General features: G+C 51.9%; 1 protein-coding gene across 1 annotated transcript in view; it reads left to right on the forward strand.

Annotated features, from left to right (window-relative positions):
• Window positions 1–19,444, forward strand: part of RTN4RL1 (reticulon 4 receptor like 1) — a 30,820-nt gene extending 11,376 nt beyond the window's left edge. Inside the window, exon 2 of the mRNA XM_074922753.1 lies at window positions 16,334–19,444. Within this exon, the coding sequence (XP_074778854.1) occupies window positions 16,334–17,697 (1,364 nt within the window). The 3' untranslated portion in view covers window positions 17,698–19,444. The remainder of the gene's footprint in view (window positions 1–16,333) is intronic.
• The last annotated feature ends 540 nt before the right edge of the window (window positions 19,445–19,984 follow it).

Raw genomic sequence — 19,984 nt, forward strand, 5'->3', positions numbered from 1 at the left:
CCCCTCCACTTTCCTTGGTTTCTTAGTTGTGTGCTGTAACTTTGGAGCTCACCGACAGCAGCACAGAGGAGCTGCAAAGCCCTTCTCCTCGCGTGCAGGCGTGGCACCATCTGCAGGAGGTGCTGCAGCTGATGGATGCTCTCCCAGGGTTTTAAGGACCCTGTGGCTGAGCTATTGGCGTGTCCTCAGGGGTCAGGGTCAGCCCCCAGCACCCCACAGCCCTCTGAGAACAAGAAGTAGCTGCTGGGTTGGGGGCTCTAGCAAGGAGTTGCCAGCACGGGGACCATGCCACTGTCCCAGGCAGCCGCATCCAGCCCAAAGGCAACCAGCCCTGCAGTGGCACGGCCTCGTCCCCTAACACACCTGCTCGGCCTTGAAATCTCTTCCCCAGGCGTGCATGGGCACATTGGTGTCTCTGCTGTGGTCAGGGACTGGACCGGTGATGCCCCCCTGGAGCCAGCCCCGGGGGTGCCCTCCCGCACCCTGTGCTGGCGACGAGCCGGGTTCTTCTCCCTAATTCTGCTTGATCCCTGTTAATGTACCAGCAGATGTTCTCATTATCCATTTAAACATATAATCCTCTCCCGAATCCTGCTAAGCTCCTGGCCTCCCCGATACCTCGTGGCAGTGCGTTCCACAGGTTAATTATGCATTTTTAATTAATCACTGAGCGGAGGGTGACCCATGAATAAGGGATGCGAAGCTCCAGCAGCTGGGAATAGCCAGAAAACCGTCCCCAGGCGGAGCCGCGCTGGTGTCACGCTCTCCCTGAATAACAAACCTGGCTCTAAAAATTCCTGGTTTGTGGATCTGACATGACTGAAGGATGGGACGGAGCTGAATAGGACCCCCCTGCACCCCACATGCCCCACCACACGGGAGGAACTGTGTCCCCGCCGGAGCTGTCTGGGTCCCACCTGGGAGTGATGGAGCAAGCACAGGGGGGAGGAGGAGCGAGGCAGAGAGGGGAAAAAAAAATCACATGTTGTTTTTAAAAAGCATTTTTGAGTGAATGCTGAATAGGGTTTGGGAAAATTGCCTTAAAGGCCTGTTCTCTGCAGGGACGGAGCTTTTCATGAAACACGAGTATTTTGAAACTTAATTGCACATTTGCACGGGCTAGTGTTTTTATTTCTCTCAGGTCTCCGAGGTGGTCTTTGAAGATTGCTGTCTCTCTGTAATGGTTTTCTTTATCTCAAATAAATTCCGCACACCTGTGAGGTGGAGCTGCTTGAAAGAAATTACGTCGAAATTGGCTCTTGATTTAATAAATCTGCAAATGGAGCTGGGATGCAGAGAGACGAGGTGGCTGGTGGGGCCGGCTGCACCTCCTCCCCACCTCTCCTCCCCTGCTCCCTCCATCAGCTCGCTTTCAGCCCTTCCACAGGCCAGGGCGAGCACGGGGCTGAGCGATGCGGGTCCAGATGCCACCTTTCCTCCCTGGTAGCCACTGCCAGCACGTCCGAGGGGGCTCCAGCCAAACACCTCGTGGTGCTGACCCCTCTAACACCCACCCAGCCACCTCCTCTGGCACAAACCCACCCGTGCTTCCAAAACCAGCCTCAAAAGCTGCCGTCGAGCGAGTGTTGAGAGCCCTGCCATGTGCCGTGAGCGTGCTGGGCTGTGCTGGTTGGAGATGATGCTACAAGCTGAATGCCAACTATCCCAAGGACACTTCTTTGAGGACCATCCAATGTAATTTTCTTTCCTGGCCTCAGGTTTGGGGTTTGGAGCTGTGGTTTGCTCCGGCAGCTCCTCCTGCAGCTGCCCACCACGTGCTGCCACCATTTCTCTTGCTCTGATAATCCATGCCATGGCTCCCCAGCTCATCGGGGAACATTTAGCCAGCTCTCCATTTTGGAAGAAGAGCAAAGCACTGGAGAAACGCCTGCGGCACAGTTCAGCAGAGCTGGCTGTGCCGCTGCAGCAGGCAGAAACAAATCCCCGGGCGGCTGGGGCAGCGTGTGCTGGGCAGCCCCGGCTGTCAGGTGGAGAGGAATGGGCGGCCGTAGGAGTACACAGACAGGTTAATGGCAACCACGGATGCTGCACAATTGGATTTTGCCTCCTCATTTCTTAAAGAATCAGCATCTCTCCCTTGCTCAGAAATCCAGCGGTCCCACTCCTCTCCCTGGGAGCCTCAATAGCAGTGGGGTGGGTGACCTGTCACCTGTGGAAAGCACCCAAAAAGCCATTTAAAACCCTCCCTCCCCTTGCTGGGCTTCTCAGACACGAGGTTACCCACAGAGGCCACGCTGCCTCCTGCACAAACCCCAGCTGCTTGCACTTGCTCAGCTTCAGGTGAACAAGATGCCGGGCGATTTTATTGCATTGCTGGATTTTGTTCCACTCTGTTATTCACCACGATTGAATTTGCTGCTGCAAAGGCAGCAGACGGTCCAGCCAGAGCTCCCACACCACCCTCGCTGCTCCAGTGGGACCACGACCTTGTCTCTGTATCTCACTTAGCCCTCAGCTGGGTAATTCGGTGCCGGTGTGGGAGCCGGGCATTTGTCTTCCTCCCGCCGAGCATCCCAGTGCAGTCTGACTCCCTTGCCTGAGCTAAATCCTCGCTCTGCTCCACTTTTAATCATTGACCTTGTCAATGCTTTCAGGGAAAGCATTTGCTTTCCCAGCTCCCTCCTCTCTCTTTCTCACCTGATTGTGTCCCTCTGTCCTCATCTCCCTGAGTAGCTGTCGAAGTTTCGATGCTATGCGCATCACCATGGTACCTGAACCCCTGGGCAGAGCAGGAATGCACGTCCCCATTGTGCAAACCCTCCCCAAGTTTTAGTCACGCTCACTGGTTCGTGGTGTCAGTTGGGAAAACGGCGCTTCATCTTTTGCCTTCCCTGCTTCTCGGACTTATGTAAAAAAACACCTCAGGCTCTCCTGAAATGGTGGTTTCTTGGCCTGTTTTCTCTTTGTACTGGAAGCTGTGTGGTGGCAGGGCCAGGAGCATCCCACCTTTCCGTGCGAGTGGTCTTTGATTAGTGCAAAGCCATGCGGTGGCACCGATGTCCTGCTCCCCCCCACCAGCACCGTGGCTGGAGCAGACACGGGACTGCAGCCTCATTGCACCCAGAGCCCTTAACCGAGACACGGGGTCATTCCTGGTGTTTTAGGAAACACAGCTGGGAGCAATGTGAGCACCCAGGGGGGCAGAGCCAGCCGGGAAGGCTGCTGAAGCCTCGCTCTCTCCGTATCGACAGCGACGACTCTTCTCCCCCTCCGCCTGCGCCATCGCCTCTGCCCCGTGATTGAATTAGGGGGCTGTAACCCGCCTCCCTCCCGGCCCTGGTCCCGCCACATCAGGCTCAGATGCTGAACTTGAGAGCCATAATTTAATAAGTCTCAGGCAGGCAGCTCGCTCGGATAGCCGTCGGGATCTCTTGCCTCCTCCCTGCCCAGCGATGCGCTGATTTATACTCCCAGGCAACAGCTGGGAATTTGCCCGGGATTTTTGCTCTGCCAGGATGCATTGCTCCTTTCCCAAAGTGGGAAGCTCGTGGGGTGAACCAGGAGCAGAAATAGGACCGTACAGGCTGCAGTCAGTGTGGTGTTTGCCTGCGCGACCCTTCGTTAGGCTGGTCCTTCGTTTGGGGGAGGGAGCAGCGACGGGGAGCAGAGGAACCCAGGGTCCTTATGGCAGCAGCCGCTCTTGGGCTTCCTGGGCACAACGAGTTAAAAGTTGCAATTAGTAAAGTGCTGACGATGGGAAGGTGGGGTGGGAAGCGAGGAGCAGCGTTAAATGAAACCTGAAAGGTTATTCCAATAAGTGGCAGCACAGTTTCCAGCTGCACTTGTTTTCCTGGGAGCTGGGGGATGAGGGACGGGATCCAAGGAAGGGTGAGAGATGCTGGGTGGGATGAGGGATGTTGCTTGAGGATGTTCAGGTTCTGCTCTGTGCCCCCGCCAGGAGAGCAACAGCATGGGAAAATTTGTCAGGGGTTTCTTTGTAAGTGCCCCCCAGAGAAAGCCCGTTGGAGACCGGTAGAAGCTTGGCTCTTACTGGAGTGAAAAATACAGCAGGGGAATCAAAGTGGGAGTGGGAAAGGCCACTGCACCCCAAGGATGATCACCCACCACCAAGGTGGGAATGTGGTGGTGTGGGTGCTGCCCGTCTTGCAGCCCTGGTGGCTCCTCTGTGGGGGCCAAATCCTGCCGCAGGAGTGGAGCCCAGTGCCCCCTGCATTTGTGTGGGGAGGGTTTTGGGGAGCAGTGTGAGCCACGCTGCTTTTGGCAGGGGACTCCTGCCGCGTGGAGAGTCGGCTGTCAGCCACAGCGGGGGCTGCAGGGGAAGTGGAGCTGGGTGCCAGGCTGGAGAGGAGCTGGGCAGGGCGGACGTTCCTGGGTTTCTCTTCCAGCTGAGCAGGCAGGAGCCCGGGCAGGCAGAGGAAGCCAGCGGTGGCCTCTCCCTGCCAGACGCAGCTGTTCCAGCTCTCTGCTGGTGCGACACTACGGCGCTATTATTAGACTCCAGTAGGTCTCTGTGGGTAGCTGCAAACTCCCCGATGCCTCCAGTAGCTCGGCAGATACCAGGGCAGAGCAGGATCTGCTGGCACTGGTGGGGACCAGAGGCCCCAGTTTGCTCAGAGGGGGTGTGGGTGGCTGCGAGTGGCAGATGCCCCCAGAATGGGGGCATAGGGAGCCACGTACCACAGCCTGGGCTGGAGCTGCTGCAGCAAAAAGCAATTAGGTGTCTAAAAAGAGGTTTGGCTGACGAGGAGGTCACGGAGCGTCTGGGGTTTGGTAGTGGCTGGGAGAGACACTGCTCTGGCAGAGATGTGGGACGTAGGGCTGTGCGTGAAGCCGCCCCTAAGAACCACATCTGGATTTCACAGCATCACTCTAAAATGGAAACACGTCGCTGCCATGGCTGCTGTCCTTGGCAGGAGGCATGGGGAGAGCGTGGTGGGGCTGCGATACACCGGGACACCCCATCCTGCACTGGAGGAGGGCTGGGGCTGAGGAGACATGGTGTCTTCTGTTCCCACCCTCTCCCCCAGCCTGGTTTCCAAGCATGAGTGTTTAAATGCCTTTTATGTTGTGACTCAAATGATGAAAGGCCTGAAAATGGGACTAACAAAGATGAGTTGTACTTCAGAATAAAAACCCCATGAAAGCAGCAGATGCTGTCATAGGAATAAATTGTATCAACAGCGATCAGATGGGAAGTGAAAAGTCAGAATGGAGTTGCTCCCTCTTTCCCATTTCCAGCAAAAATTTCTGGGTCCATGAATTTAGCCAGCATCAGGTAGGATGAAAGGCTTTGTCTGACAAGGCATTTCAAAGCATCTGGGAGCCTCCGGAGAAGATGTGGCCACTTGGACAGGGAAATGGAGCCCCTCAGTTTTAATGAGCATTTCAGTTGCCTTCCTTTATCCTTCTGCCAAGATCTTCCTTTTTTTTTTTTTTTTCCCCTTAAAAACCACGATTTCTGCTGTTTGCGATTTGTTTCAACTTTGCAAAATGTACATTTAAGCAACATGATGGGAGGAGGCCGAGCGTAAAACATCCCAGTCACTCCACACAGCCCTGCCTGTTGCTCCTTGCCGTAAATACCTCCCCACTGAGGCTGACCCAGCCATTTCAGCTGCTGCTGGGTCGGCACCACCATCTTTCAGCCCCTTTCCAACCCCTGCAATGATTTACCATCTCCTCATCTCCCCTTTCCACTGCAACCGGATTGCGTGCGGGCTATAATTAATAGAAATTAGACTGTTGAGACCTTGCAGCCCCCATCCCGTAATTACTTGGCCTCGCTGCATTCGAGGCACAGAGATCGGCAGTGAGCTCTCAAGCCACCAGTGATGGCAACGCATCCCGTTAACAAGCTATTTTTATTAAGCTTTTAATGCAGGCACTTGTGTGGCGCTGGGGGATGTGCTGCATCTCCACAAAGTCCACTCCCGGGGGATGCGCGGGGGGATATTTTGGGATGAAACGCTGGCATCAGAGCCAGACAAAGCAGGATATTAGCAAAGTGCCGTGTCCTGATCACATTCATTACTTGCACGCTAATTCCCAGCTCCCCAACGCTCCAGCCACCCGCCATCCAACCGCACAAATTTCAGGGGCTTGGCAAAGCATTGGTGCTCAGCGAGGGGTGAGTCCCCTCCCCAGTCCTCAGCTCCCCTACATCCCCCCGCACTCCGAGAGCCGTGTGGGAGCGTAATGACACCCGACATCCAACCGGGCATGCGGCATCTCCCCACAGGCTCATTAAACCTCCTAACGGCCCCGTGCGAGGCGCGGCTTGGCCCCGGATGATGGGCAGAGGAGCGGCAGAGTGCAGCTATTCACACTGCTCTGCTTTTATCGCTGTGCTTTTCACAAGCCGGTAAAAAGTTCAGTGCAAAGCACAGGAGAGGTCTCTGAAAGGCAGCCGCGCTCACAACCCAGCGTGCCGGCACACGTCTCTGGTGGGGATGGGGTTTTGCTGGCGTCTGTGGTGCTCGCTTGGCTGCTGACCCGCAGGGGGGTTCACTGGGAGGGCTCATGGCATCATGCACCCACCCTAAGAGGAGACCAAGGACCTGGGGAAAGGTGGTGCTACCCATTTTGGGTGCAGGAGAGAGACCTGAGGCTGCAGGCTGAACTCCAAATGACGCCATCGCTTTTTTTTAGGGGGGGGGGGAGGGAAGAAAATGCGACAGAACTGGCGGCTTTGATGCCCGCCCATCAGTCTCCTTCCCCCCTGCTGCAGGCAGAATGATATGCTGCTGAATGGGGAAGAAGATACATGACAGGCTCCAATTTGCCCTCTTCTCCACCAAACGCAAGGACATCCAGTAAATCTGAAATGCAGAAAGACTGAAAAGGGATGAAAGGGAGCCTACACGGCACGGTACGTAATTGGCTTGTGGATCTCTGTGGCACAGGACACTGCTGGGGTCAGGACCTCAGCAGGATTACACGTTTATAGAGCTAATGCTCTCCCTATTAGCCATGCTAGCATAAAAACACTGCAGAAGGGCCCTTCACCTCCCTGTTTCAAGCCATCATTCGCTCCCTGCTCCATCCAGGTAAAGGTCCATCCAGCACATCCCTGGTTTTCTGCAGCCTCCAGTTTTCTGTGGCCTCTGGTTTTCGCATCTCCTGTGGGTATGGGCTGGGTGGTGTGGCAGCCGAGCGTGCGCTGAGAGCCCGGGCAGATGTCACTTTGCTCTTCCATCTCACACTTGCTCTGTCCTGGTTGTATTTCTGATCCTATAGAAACCCTCCGTAGGTCGTAACCAGCCGCTGGCAGGGAAATGATCTGGTGAATCTGCTTTCGCTACACATGAGCTTGTTCAGCATTTGATACTGATCTGGCTGGCACTCATCTGGGGTGGGTTTTGTCATTTCATCTGCAATTGTTTTGCTGTAGAGCACCTCGGAGGGTTTGCTAGCCGCTGTTTTACAAAGGACACTGTTCTTATTACTTCTGTGAATGAACTACTTTGCATTTCTGTGAATGGGAAAGAAAACTTGTCACCTCAGGACAAAAAGGGAGTGGAAGTATCTGATGATCCCCGGAGACAATCCACTAAGCTCAAGTCATCCTCCTGTATTTCTCTCTCCTCTGGGGCAATTGGAATTATTAGTCCCTTCTCAAGGACCTCAAGATGTCTCTGTCCTCTGCCAGTTCCTGGCCCAGCTTCACTGCAGGCTGCTGGCATGTCTCACCAGAGCCCTGTCCTGTGCCAGGGACCAGCAGAGGATGCCTGGGGCTTGCTGGAGGTCAGAACAGCAGTGCCAGGAGATGGTGAAGCTCCTGGCCATGCCTGAAATCCTGCAGTATCTATGCACACCACGCTTGGGGTGTCCCCTGGGCCACGCCATCGTCTCTCGGAGGAGTGGGAACAACCTGGTGTCCATCGACACCTCCAGCTGCAGCAGAATCCAAGGACTCGACTCATCCATGTGTAAACAGAGACGTGCCATTTCCCTGCAGCATGTCTCTGCTCCAGGAAAGTCCCAGTGGCTTTTGAGATGCTGGCCCATCATGCGCAATGGGATGAGACACAGAGGCACAATAAACCCTCTGGCAGCAGGGAAAGGAGAGTCAGGAAAAGATCATCTGTTCTCTCTGGTATCCTGTGGTGTGATGTGTGGGAATGGTTCAAAGCTGCACCAGTTTAGACCAGACATTCAGAAGCACTGAGAGGGTGGTCAAACACGGGAACAGGCTTCCTAGAGAGGTGGTCGATGCCCCAAGCCTGTCAGTATTTAAGAGGCATTTGGACAATGCCCTTAATAACGAGCTTTAACTTTTGGTCAGCCCTGAAGTGATCAGGCAGTTGGACTAGATGATCATTGTAGGTCTCTTCCAAACGAAAGATTCTATTCTATTCTATTCTATTCTATTCTATTCTATTCTATTCTATTCTTATTCTTATTCTTATTCTTATTCTTATTCTAGTCTATTCTTCTATTTTCTAATTCTATTCTATTCTATTCTATTCTATTCTATTCTATTCTATTCTATTCCAACCCCAAACAAGCAGCAGCCCAGCCTCTGATTTAGATAATCTTCTCCCAAACACCGGATTTTCGGCTCTGCAGCGAGGTACTGGGTTTGTGCCCCGTGCCTGCAGCCATAGGACCGGTAGCATCTGACTGCAGCTGTACTCCAAGGGCGTTGCTGCAGTGGAAGGTGCACTGCAAACTGGGGTTAAGCGCAGCAGATTACACGGGGAAAACATGCTCTACATTCCCTCTGTTTCTGCATATGTTAGTCCTGAAACAAGCATTTAAATTAAACAAGTTTCTACAGCTGAGTTTCCAATCCCACAGCCACTTCCACTGTTGGCCTCCTTTTTTTTTTTTTCCCCCCTTTTTCTTTAGCTCAAGCAGCGGGAGGAGGAGATGCAGACACAGAGAGGAGTGCTAATTAAACAGGGAGTTCCACATTAGGGTACAAATCCTCTGGACCAGCACAAACCCTGCCAATTTCTGTATTTATTTATTATTTTTTCAGTACAATTGTAATTTCCAGTGGTGCCTCCAGCACCAGGAGAGAGTTCAGGGGCTGCTCTTGGAGAGGATTAGCGTGCTGGAAGCATTATTACTTTCCTTCGCTGTGAATTCAGGAGTGATTCCCTGATGGCTGCACTCTATATAGAAGTGAATCGGTGCTAATTTGTTTTTGAGGATCACACATCCACCAACATGTGAAAGACAATCCTGCCTCTCGATGTATATTTCGAGTCAGTGCTACAGCAAACAACGAAAAATAAGCAAGCAAAGGGAGCCAGACCTCCTTCGCCCAGAAAACCAGAGCTGGAAAAGAGCGGACTTTGAATTTTTTTTGGCTGCTCCTGTGAGTTGGTGCTGCACCTTTCCAGGAGGGTTTTGGCTGTGCTGCCCCTGGTGATGGGCGGGGGGGGCTCAGGCATCCCTCACATGGAAAGCTTCAGGGATGCTGTGTCAGATGGGATGTCAAAGAGACTGACCGTAAAAGGCTTCTTCCCCCCCCCCCCCCCCCGCCTTTAAATTATCCTCGAGTTTAACTGCAAGAGAGGAATAAATTAAGTAATTGAATCTGTAGCAACAGAGGGGCTGGGCACCTGGCAGGAGAGCAGCCGCCCTGCCACCCATCGCTCCTCTCTCTTTATTTGTGTGATTCAGAGGGACGTGGTCCGTGGGGAGATACCAGAGCCGGCTGAAATGGAAGACAAAGCTATTGTTTCAAACAGAGTTATTGATTTTTACATTATTACACTATGAAATTTATGGTCTGGTTTCAAACTGCAATAGGAGTTAATGACCACCATCCAGAAACTTCTAGGTGACCTTGGCCTCGACTTTGGTGGAGGAAGGTGAATAGCTCCAGATACTGGGTCAGCAGATGTAAAATGAATCTGTGATGTCCTAAAGGAACTTAATTTTGGGGTGCTGCTGACCCCAGGTCTCTGCCCTGAGCTTCAGCTCACAGCAAACTCCAAGCTGGTTGACAGCAGTGATGGAAGGGGGGAATTTGGATCTTCTCAGCTCCAGGCAAAGGCCACTTCTGCTGCTAAGCAACATTTTGCCCCTCGTGAAGCACCATGATGTCCTCAGAGCGCCTGAGCACAGTTCTCCATCCTCAACCGCCTGCCCAGCTCAGCCTGGCTGACCAAGGGTTTGCTCCAGTCAGTCACCGCTGGAGAAATGTAAACTAGGGTGCTCTGGGATGGCTGAGGAGCGTCAGGAGAGGAGGCAACACAGCCCAGAGCAATAGAAACCCCGTAAGAGGGGAGAGCAATGGGCAGTGCCTGCAAAGGGCATTCCCTGTGCTAGCTGGCTCTCCCATCCTGGTCACCTGAGGAGGACTTGCTTTTCAATGCCGGGGCTACCAAGGTGGGTGACCAAGAGGAGGTTTATACCAGTCACTACGTGAGGTACTGGTGACACAGAAAGGTTTGTAGGGGCTACAGCACTCCCCAGTCTAAAGCCTTTCCCTGGCTTTTCTTTGAAAGGTACCTCCTGATGCATCTTTTGGGACCAGCTTCTTCCCAAAGCTTTCCTTAGCAATATTCTTTCCAAATTTCCTTGTATCCTTCTTCCCCTGGGAACAGTCTTTCTACTTGCCAGTGAAGGAAGGCAATTTCTAGCCACTGGAGAAGGTTTTTTCTTGTAGTACCTTCTCCCTGGAACATCCCTGACACAGCACCCCAAGCTAAAGTTGTGTGAAGCCGGTAGCCTCCAAGCTCATCTTCTGCTTCAGAGGTCATAATTGCCATTAAATCACAGCTTGCCTAACCAAATTATGCAAAACCGAAATGATCTCCAATGATTTTTATGTTGCTGAAATGTTCCAGAACTGCCGGGGTGATGACTGGGGGATTGGGAGCAGCTGTCACTCCATCAGAAACCATAACTCCAAACAGCTGGGATCTGTCAGTTATTTATGACGCCGTTCACCAAAAAAAAAAAATTATGAAGGAGGATGAGTGGTTGCCACTCTCCAGCTGAAAGGCAGCTCGTGCAGAAAGCAAAGCCCTGTGCCACGTCCCGGCACTGGGAACTGGCAGCTGATGTCACGGGGAGCAAACCCACCAAGGGTGCGCCTGCTGCCGAGCGCTGCAGGACCGCGGGGCAGCACCTAAAGGGCTTTGCAGGGTGGCTGAAAGAAAGCTGCTGCTCGTTGGGGAATTTAGTCTTTGTGATGGTCAGGATGGGCTTGTTTATTTATCCTCTGTGTGTTGCAAAAAAAAAAAAACAAAAAGAAAAAAAAAGACAAAAAAAAAAAAAAAAAAGCAGCTACTAAGCACAGGTCTGACACCACTTTGTCAACCCATCCAAGATCTGAAGTTTCACTCTTGGCTCGCGCCCAGTTGCCATCGCTGCTCTGGCCTTGCCTTTCATCATACTTCACTTGGCAGATGAAATTGTGAACATTTGAGCCTTCTTTTTCTCCCTAAACAACATTTTCTCTCTACGGCAGTGCAAACATCCCATTCTGAGTTAGTTCCCAAGTTTCAAAGTATATTTTCCCCCGAGGGTGGTAGTTGTGCCTTTGTGCCCCAGTTCACCGGGTTGGATTTAGAAAGCATCCTCTGATAGATCCAGGGTGTGAGCGGGGCAGGGAAATCTCTCGCTGGAGCTCGTTGGCAGCAAGGTGGTAGTGTTACACCAGGTGCGAATTTGGCCTCAGAAGAGGGTGAGTGATGAGTAAGCTTCTGCCTCTTTGATAATCCCGGCTGCGAGCAGAAGCCAGATGCTTTGTCCCCACTTGTAGCTTGCTCTGGTTAAGTATTATTATTTATATTATGTAGTAGCTATACATAGTGTTTTATGGCAGTAAAGATACATAAATCAGCAACCAGAAGACGAGGGCTTTGCTCTAAAGAGCTTATAAATCTAACAGCTTGAGCAGCACCGGTAATGGACACAGTAAGCAGGCAGTCAAGTTGCATGTAGACATGAGCTAAGACGGGTCTCCCAAAGCAGATGGTGGTTTAGGAGAGATTTGAAAGAGAAGCAACCTGCTCCATCCTCGAGACCAGATCCTGCTGGAGAATTAGTCAGGCTGTGACCCATATAAGCTTGTCCGGGTGGAGAGGTGAAAGTTTCCACCTGAGGCAAGCAGCTCACAGAGGGAATGGGCAAGGGGTGGCGAGGGCTTGTGGCGGGGCTGTGTTTTGGGGGGCTCTGCAGGTGCATCTTCCCTGAGGCCGAAGCATCTATTCTTGTCCAAAATGTTTTCTTCCCCTCAATCCTGAGACTCCTAATGAAAATAAGTAGCATTACATCTTCCTAAATAAACCAAGGCTCTGCCTTGCTCCAAGATAAAGCATTAAAAGCCTTAAAATGCAAGAAAACTGACGGCACAGGTACACCCAGCTCTCTGGATCAGGCAGTGCCGTGAGGACAGGCTGCCCGCAGAGTGGAGCTGGGGCCAGTCTCCCTGCCGCGGTGGCAGAGAAGTGTTCCAGCCCTTCAAACCTTCCCCCCCAGTCTTGGGTATCAAACCAGCTTTATTTTTTTATTATTTATTTCTTCCTGTGCTGGCACCGGCCCGGGAGGAACCTGGTCTGGGCTGGAGAGAGATGTGCTGTGTCTGGCCGAGCATGCTGGCTCCGGGCGTCTGCATTCTTCTGGCCGCTTTCAGCTCTTGCACAAATTGAGGCTTCACGCTAAATGCATTACACTGTATAACAATTAATCCCGTGCTACATATAGAAAGTCCTTACTCATCAATAATGCATGCGGGAGGAGTGATTTTCACTCTCAGTAATAAGGCTAAGACAATGGAAACAAGCAGGTAATGGAGAACATTTATAATGATGTTAATCTAATAATGAGTCTAATGCTGTTAAAAGTAAGACTGCAAACTGGACGCATCCAAAGATAAATTATTTCAAGCATTCATTAACTGAGGCCTAATTAATGCCCAATTAGAGAGATGCTACATGGGAAATGGTTTGGACAGTCGGACGAATTCATTCCAATCACTGAAACCTCAGTCCAAAGCAGGAGGCGGCAGAAGGACACGGCGAGCAGAAGCCGGGGTGACACAGCACATCAGTGGGAGAAAGCCAGGAGATAAACACCCCCTTGCTGGTTTTATCCGTGTCAGCAGGACTTTGTTTTTATTCACTTCACCGGCAGGTTCCTGTAGGATTTTTCCGTGCCGCTTTTGAAGCTCTCCCTCCCTGGTGAGCTCTGACACATGTGCTGGTGACCCTCCATCTGCCTCAAAACCTTTACAAGATGAAGTTGAAAGGGCTGCATCGGGAATAAGGAGTACAACAAGTTAGGCAGGGTCTAACTCTCAGTGAGCTAGGCTGGGACCTGTGGGAAGCTCCCACTGGCACTTTCCAGCCTGGGAAGCCCACGAGACCCAAGCGCTTCTGGCTGTCTCGTCCCGGTGGGGCTGGGCCATCCCGACGCTGGTGTTAGCAGCCTCGGGAGCTTCAGTGGCTCTGTGACCACAGCCTCTTTGTTCCTAGGGGCTCTCATACCTGGGTCTAAACTGTGACCAAGCCCAGGACACCCCAGGAGCAGCTTCACACAGCACTAGGCACTCGGCAGGTTTTATGGGCTTGGAGGGAAAGCATCTTCGATGAGATCACATGCCTTGAGTACATCCCCTGGAGATTTCATATATTTCCTCTTTCCAAGTCCTGCCGATTTTTTTTTTTTTTTTTTTTACTCATCTGTCCTTCTGTTTCCCCTTTTTCCTTACCCCTGAGTTGCAGCACATAGGTAGAAAGACATCCCTGTCTTTTCTTCCTACCATTGTACTCTTGGGAAGCTGAGAAGGAGCAACACCCCAGGCTATCCCCGCTGCCATCCACGACCATGAGAGCCACATCTCCCTCTTCATAGAACTCCAGCCATTAACTCACAAATGCCTGTTAATTAAAGAGATGGACTCAGTTCCCTCTGACCTTTACCTTTGGAGTTATCCCTGCAGGCAGGGAGCTGTTAAACACCATGCTCCCTTTCCACAGGAGCTTCTACCTTGGCCGTGTTCCAGGCAGACCGAGGCTGCCTTCGTCCATCGCCGTGCGTTGCTAACAGCCGCCTGTCATCACCATCCCTATAAGTGAAATCATGTATGCTCCCAGATCCCTGCCCGGCTCCACCTCCCGTCAGTAATCCCGTTAGCCTGGCAACTGTTGTGTCACGGAAGAGCGCATAAAACTGTTGTTTGGAAGCAATATGTAATCTTCCAACCTGCTGCTTATAGCTGGGAGATGGTTTATTGATTCAGACCCTTGTGATTTGGTATTTGCAATAACAGACTCTGCATGTGGGAGATCGTCACAGCGCTGGTGCCTGGCAGGATTTTACTAATAAACATAAGACCTACAGAAGGCTTCGTACTTCAGTGTCACCAAGGTACGACAGGGACCACGAAGCCATCCCACCTTGACGAAGCACATCCACGGATAAAAAACCCAGCAGAACGTATCTGCAACCGTAGATTTATCTTCACCATCGTTATCTGGCACTCAGATAATCACAATATCCTCAGGATGCTGCTGTTTCCCAGGCTGTGCTTGCACGGCAAGTTGCAGCGAGGGCTCCCATGTTGGCAGGGAGCGCTCCGTAGTCAGCACCAGGCACGATGCTCCCACCAGCACAACCCCTCTCTCATCGCAAAGGCACGACAGCAAAGCCAAAATGGTACGGCGGTGACTTGGAGAACGTTCCTTTTCCTACACAGCCGTAGGAGTTGTCGCGAATTAAACGTTCCTGACTTACAGCCCCTTTCTGGCAGCAGTGCAGGAATGAGACATTCCTCCTGGTAGCCGATGCTTAATTTCTGAAGGGCAGTGCCTGGAAGAAGTCCCCCTCTTCTCATCACAGCCAAGGCTTGGTCCAATGCTTTGGCTAGCAATGCTTTTTTTTTTTTTTTCTATTAACAGCCCAGTCAGAGATGACTGCCTCTTACTGGTGATTTATGGAGTCTGAATAACCCAGTTTATCTAAAAATGTGACAACTTTGCCTTGAAAGGATGGATCCAGATGGACAGGTCACCTGCTGTTAACTAAACGGTAATAGATCTCCATACCAGGCAAAAGGCAATGGTAACCATGGAGTTATATTTCAAACACAATTAATAAGAAAACAGTGATATTTTTTTTTGCCTCCCACTTGTATTCAGCTGTAGGCACTGAAAAGAGGGACTGTAAAAGCCCAAGGGGTCCAGGCTCATGGTCTAGCTGGTGATAACGATGTGGAGTAATTAGAGATGAACTCCACTTCCACTCTCGTTTTTCAGATTAGTACAAGCTGAGTGCAAGGCGAGGACTCGTGGGCAGGATGGCACCGGCAGCTGTGTGCTGCTCCGATGTTACTCCTTTCCCCTGTAAAGTCCGGAGGCAGAATTCATTAGACATGAGCAAATTTTGCATGTAAGAGGAAAAAGCCAAATCTAGGAGGAAAATCTGAATGAGAAATGACAAGTCTGGTGCAATGAGTCTGAAAAGCCACTCGGCACAGAAGGAATAGCCTGAAAGCAAGCCTGGTGTGAGGAGTGGGAGCGAGACGGGAACGGGGCGGTGAAACCAGCACTCTGAGAGCTGAGCAGAGGGAGGGGATGATTATTGCCTTGCTCACCGCTTCTCCTCTGCAGCGAGAAAGCCCCGGTCACAGGCACATACTGTAGCATTAGAGGATGCAATATGTGTTGCCACAGGACATCCATTTAAAAATATGTCTGAGCATCCCACTTCCAAACGGAGTTTTCAGTTCAGCCTTTTCCACCAACTGCTGACAACATATTTTCCTGTAAATCACTTGGTTTTCAGGGTGGATGGCGGTGTCTGACAACTGTAGTAAAAAGAGATGGCAGGGATGGGTCTGCACCTTTGTGGGAGCTGGGGGTGTTGTGCAGATGCACTGCACATGTGTAATTTTAGGTGATTTGCTGGGAATTTCTAAAGCTCTGTACTTTTCCCTCTCTGATAGGTAAGCGCGTGTGATTTAAGAGATGCGTTACAGGAGGGGTGGACACCTACGAGGGTTTGCATCTCCTCTGTTTGCTCTCACACCTTTGCACAGTGGCATTTCCTCTGACTGCGCTGCCTGCTTGCAGGCAAGGGGCTTTGCTGCCTGCACTGCCAGCATGAATTCTCACCAAGAAAGTTTCTCCTGCCCGTTTCGGGCTGGGAGCACAACCGCCTGCCTGTTGCGGGCAGGGCGAGGAGGCAGGGACTACTCCATACATCACGTTGAAAGTACCGTGGGTGATGAGCCTACTCATCAGAGCCGCGTGGGTAATTCATGAGCAGAGAGGAGGGCTGAGTTAATTGGGGGCGTTTTTCAGCCAGAATAGTCCCCATGGCAGTGATGGGTGGGCGGGGGGTGCCCGAGTCCTCGCTGACGCTGCTCTCCCCTCTCTCCTCACAGGGGGGTTTGCAGAGCTGCTGCTGGTGCTGCTGGGGCTGAAGGTGCCTGGCGCCCTGGGCTGCCCCACCGACTGCGTGTGCTACCCGTCCCCGATGACCGTCAGCTGCCAGGCTCACAACTTCGTCACCATCCCTGAGGGCATCCCTGAGGACAGCGAGAGGATCTTTCTCCAGAACAACCAGATCACCTTGCTGCTGCGGGGCCACTTCAGTCCCTCCATGGTCACCCTCTGGATCTACTCCAACAACATCACCTTCATTGACCCCAACACCTTTGACGGGTTCGTCAATCTAGAAGAGCTGGACCTGGGAGACAACCGCTACCTAAGGGCTTTAGCTGCAGACACTTTCCAAGGGCTGGTGAAACTCCACGCCTTGTATCTGTACAAGTGTGGGCTGAGCTCCCTCCCCAGCGGGATATTTGGTGGCCTCCACAACCTGCAATACCTTTACCTGCAAGACAACCACATCGAGTTCCTTCAGGATGATATTTTTGTTGACTTGGTTAACCTCAGCCATCTTTTTCTCCATGGAAACAAGCTCTGGAGCCTCCATCAGAACACATTCAGGGGACTAATAAACCTGGATCGGCTGCTCATCCATCAAAATCAGCTGCAGTGGATTCACAGGCGGGCTTTTCATGACCTCCGAAGATTGACCACCCTTTTCCTGTTCAATAACAGCCTCTCGGAGCTGCAGGGGGACTGCCTGGCCCACCTGGGAGCCCTGGAGTTTCTCAGGCTGAACGGGAACCCGTGGAGCTGCGATTGCAAAGCCCGTTCGCTCTGGGAATGGCTGCACAGGTTCAGAGGCTCCAGCTCCAGCGTCATCTGCGAGTCCCCTGAGCAGATGCACGGCAAGGACCTCAAGGTGCTAAGAGCAGAAGACTTTAGGAACTGTTCAGGGTCCGAGTCGCTCCATCAGATTAAAACACATACTTTCTCTACGGTGGACAGAGGAGCCTCCAAAACCCACCACCCTCACCACTCCTCCAAGGAGAAGGGGAAGGAGAGAGGGGCCGAGAACAGTTTGCACAGCAGCCAGCCTGCCGCCCCCCCCGGCTCCCGGCCGGGCTATCGCAAACCCGGCAAGAACTGCACCAGCCACAAAACCCGTAACCGAACCTCTAAACCGGTATCCTTGGGGCCGCGGAAAAACGGGCAGGAGATGCCAGACTATGTGCCTGATTATCAGCACAAATTCAGTTTCGGGGTGATGCCAACGCTCTCCCCCAAACGCAAGGGTAAGTGTACTCGGCGGACACCCATCCGCCCCCCCAGCGGGGTCCAGCAGGCAGCCGGCTGCTCGGGGCTCAGGGCTTCGCTCCTGGTTTTCATGATGGTGTTAGCGGCCGTCATACGCTGAGCCCCCGGCTGCGGACGGAGCGAATCTGTACTGCCACCAATCTACAAAGGACCAGAGTTTCTTTTCTTCTTCTTTTTTTGTACGTGGCTAGCGTTGGCCTGGCGAAGGGAAGAACGTTGTCTCGGCTTCTGACGGTCTCTCCGTGCCCGGCCGGGCTGCCAACACAGACTGTGCCGAACGCAGCGGGAGCAGATTAAAAGGCATTATCACACCTTGTCACAAACAGCCTAACCGAGCACCTACAACAAAAAAAGCCAACCTTACAAAAACCCAGATAACAGGGATGGTAGCCAATTTGTCGGTGACAACAACCGGACAATGGACTGTATCCATGCTCTTGTGAAATCCTGTTCATTTGAGAGCGCTCTGAATGACCCCTCCAATTACCGAAAGGAACATAATTGCTGTAAAAACGATCACCGATTAAGCCTACACCGTTTCTCTGAAAGTGAGTGCAAGGACACTGATACTGATGTAATAAGGACATCACTGGTTCTCCCACGTTTTAGCCCTTTTGGCTCCAAACCCAGAGGCCAAAGTTGGCTGGGAATCTCTTAGAAGACAATCTCAAACCCCTGAATATCTCAGGCATTACAGCAGAACAGGGCTTGCCTGCTGGGCTTGGAGTAGCCAACAACCAAAGGAAAGACTGATTAGAGGTGGAATTAAACGAAAAAAAACCCAACAAACCCAACACTTAAAGAAATGAGGTACCTGCAGGAGGTGCGTTTTTTTGTAACCATGTTCACACATCTGGAGAAAAAACAACCCCAACAAATGCACAGGCTCCCCCCTTCCCCTCAATTATCCATATGTATGTCTTATAATGTTTATAAACTATATGGAAACTATATCTTCAGAACTAAGGATTGTATTGTTGAATTTATAGCAGACCAGTATATGATTTTTTTCTGGAGAAAACAAACCGGCAGCAGTGCCTACAGATGCTGAAAGCCATCGGGCAGGCTCAGTACACGCGGGGGAACCACAGTGGACCAATGTTCTCAGCAATTCAGAGCGTTAAACTTTGGGAGGGGTGGGGGGGGTGGTTGTATGTGATGCAGCAAAGTCCATACCCAGAGAGCCAAAACTCACCCTTACATCCTAATCTGTAAGCGAGGGGAGAGAAAGAGATTAATTCGTCCAAATAAATAGAGCCATAGGGCTCTGTCTCCGGAGAGTGCTGCGAGGCCCCGGGGAGGAAAGGGGCTTTTTTGGGGCTGGAGGCAGAGAGGGGCTTCCCAGCTGTGTCGGTGGCGTGAGGACCTTTATAGCTGGACTAAGGTTTTCACTGGGGCAGCAAGGAGCAGTTCCCAGGCTGCAGATAGTCCTGACAGCGTCAGGAGAGGTTTTGTTTCTTAAAAGGAACAGGTTGTGTCACGGGAAGAGTCAGAGAAGGGGGAAAACCACAGCTCGTAGAGGACTGGCAAGAAGTGCAGCGCCCAGGGTTTCTGGTCTGCCATAGGAGAGAAAAATAAATGGTCCAAGACAGCTGTACGAAGGGGGTTGTGGCTAGGTGGAGGAGTAGGAGCAGATCTGCTTGTTCTCCTCGTCCTGAATTAAACCCTGCTGTGGAGGGATGCACGGGGTCGGGGGCACTGCAGAGCTGGCGGCATCACTGATGGCAGCCCACGGGCTCGGGGAGGTGCTGCCCACATTCTGCAATCGGTGTGAATTCCCTGTCAGCGTGGATATGTGAGACCAAACAGACACTGAAGTTAATGAAACAAGGGAAATAAAAGTGATCTTGGACAAGAAAAAGGCTGCTGTTCATTTCGTAGCGATATCCCAGTGGTGGCATGTTTCTAGCCCTTAGCTCACGTGTGGGGCTGGAAAGCCCAAAGGAAACAGCTCGTGTTTTCCATCAGACACCACTAGTTTCAGGAAAAATGGGCCAGCTCGGGAAATCCGTTCTCCTAACCACTTTGGGGGTGGGGAGAGGGTATTTATGCAGCAGAAAATCCCCTGGAGGCATCTGGAAATGAAAAGGGAAACTCCCAAGCAAAAAAAAAAAACAAAAAACTTCCCTGATGCACTTATTTTTAAGTTGGTTGGATGCTGGGAGTGGGCAGCTGGGGGGTACAGTGTCTTCTGTCCATCTCACATGCAAGAAGGGGCAAGGGCTTAGATGCTTCACATTTAAATATCCTTCTTGGGGAATAGCAGGAGTAACTCTGGGAGGAGAAAGGAAGAGATTACTTCATCAAGCCCTCTCCCCTTCCAGCTCCTACCCAAACTTTTCTGTCTACAGGGCTCTAAAGCTCCACTAAAGGGATGTCCAATGCAG

Source organism: Athene noctua, chromosome 19 (assembly GCF_965140245.1).
Source record: "Athene noctua chromosome 19, bAthNoc1.hap1.1, whole genome shotgun sequence".
In the NCBI taxonomy this organism is placed as follows: Eukaryota; Metazoa; Chordata; class Aves; order Strigiformes; family Strigidae; genus Athene; species Athene noctua.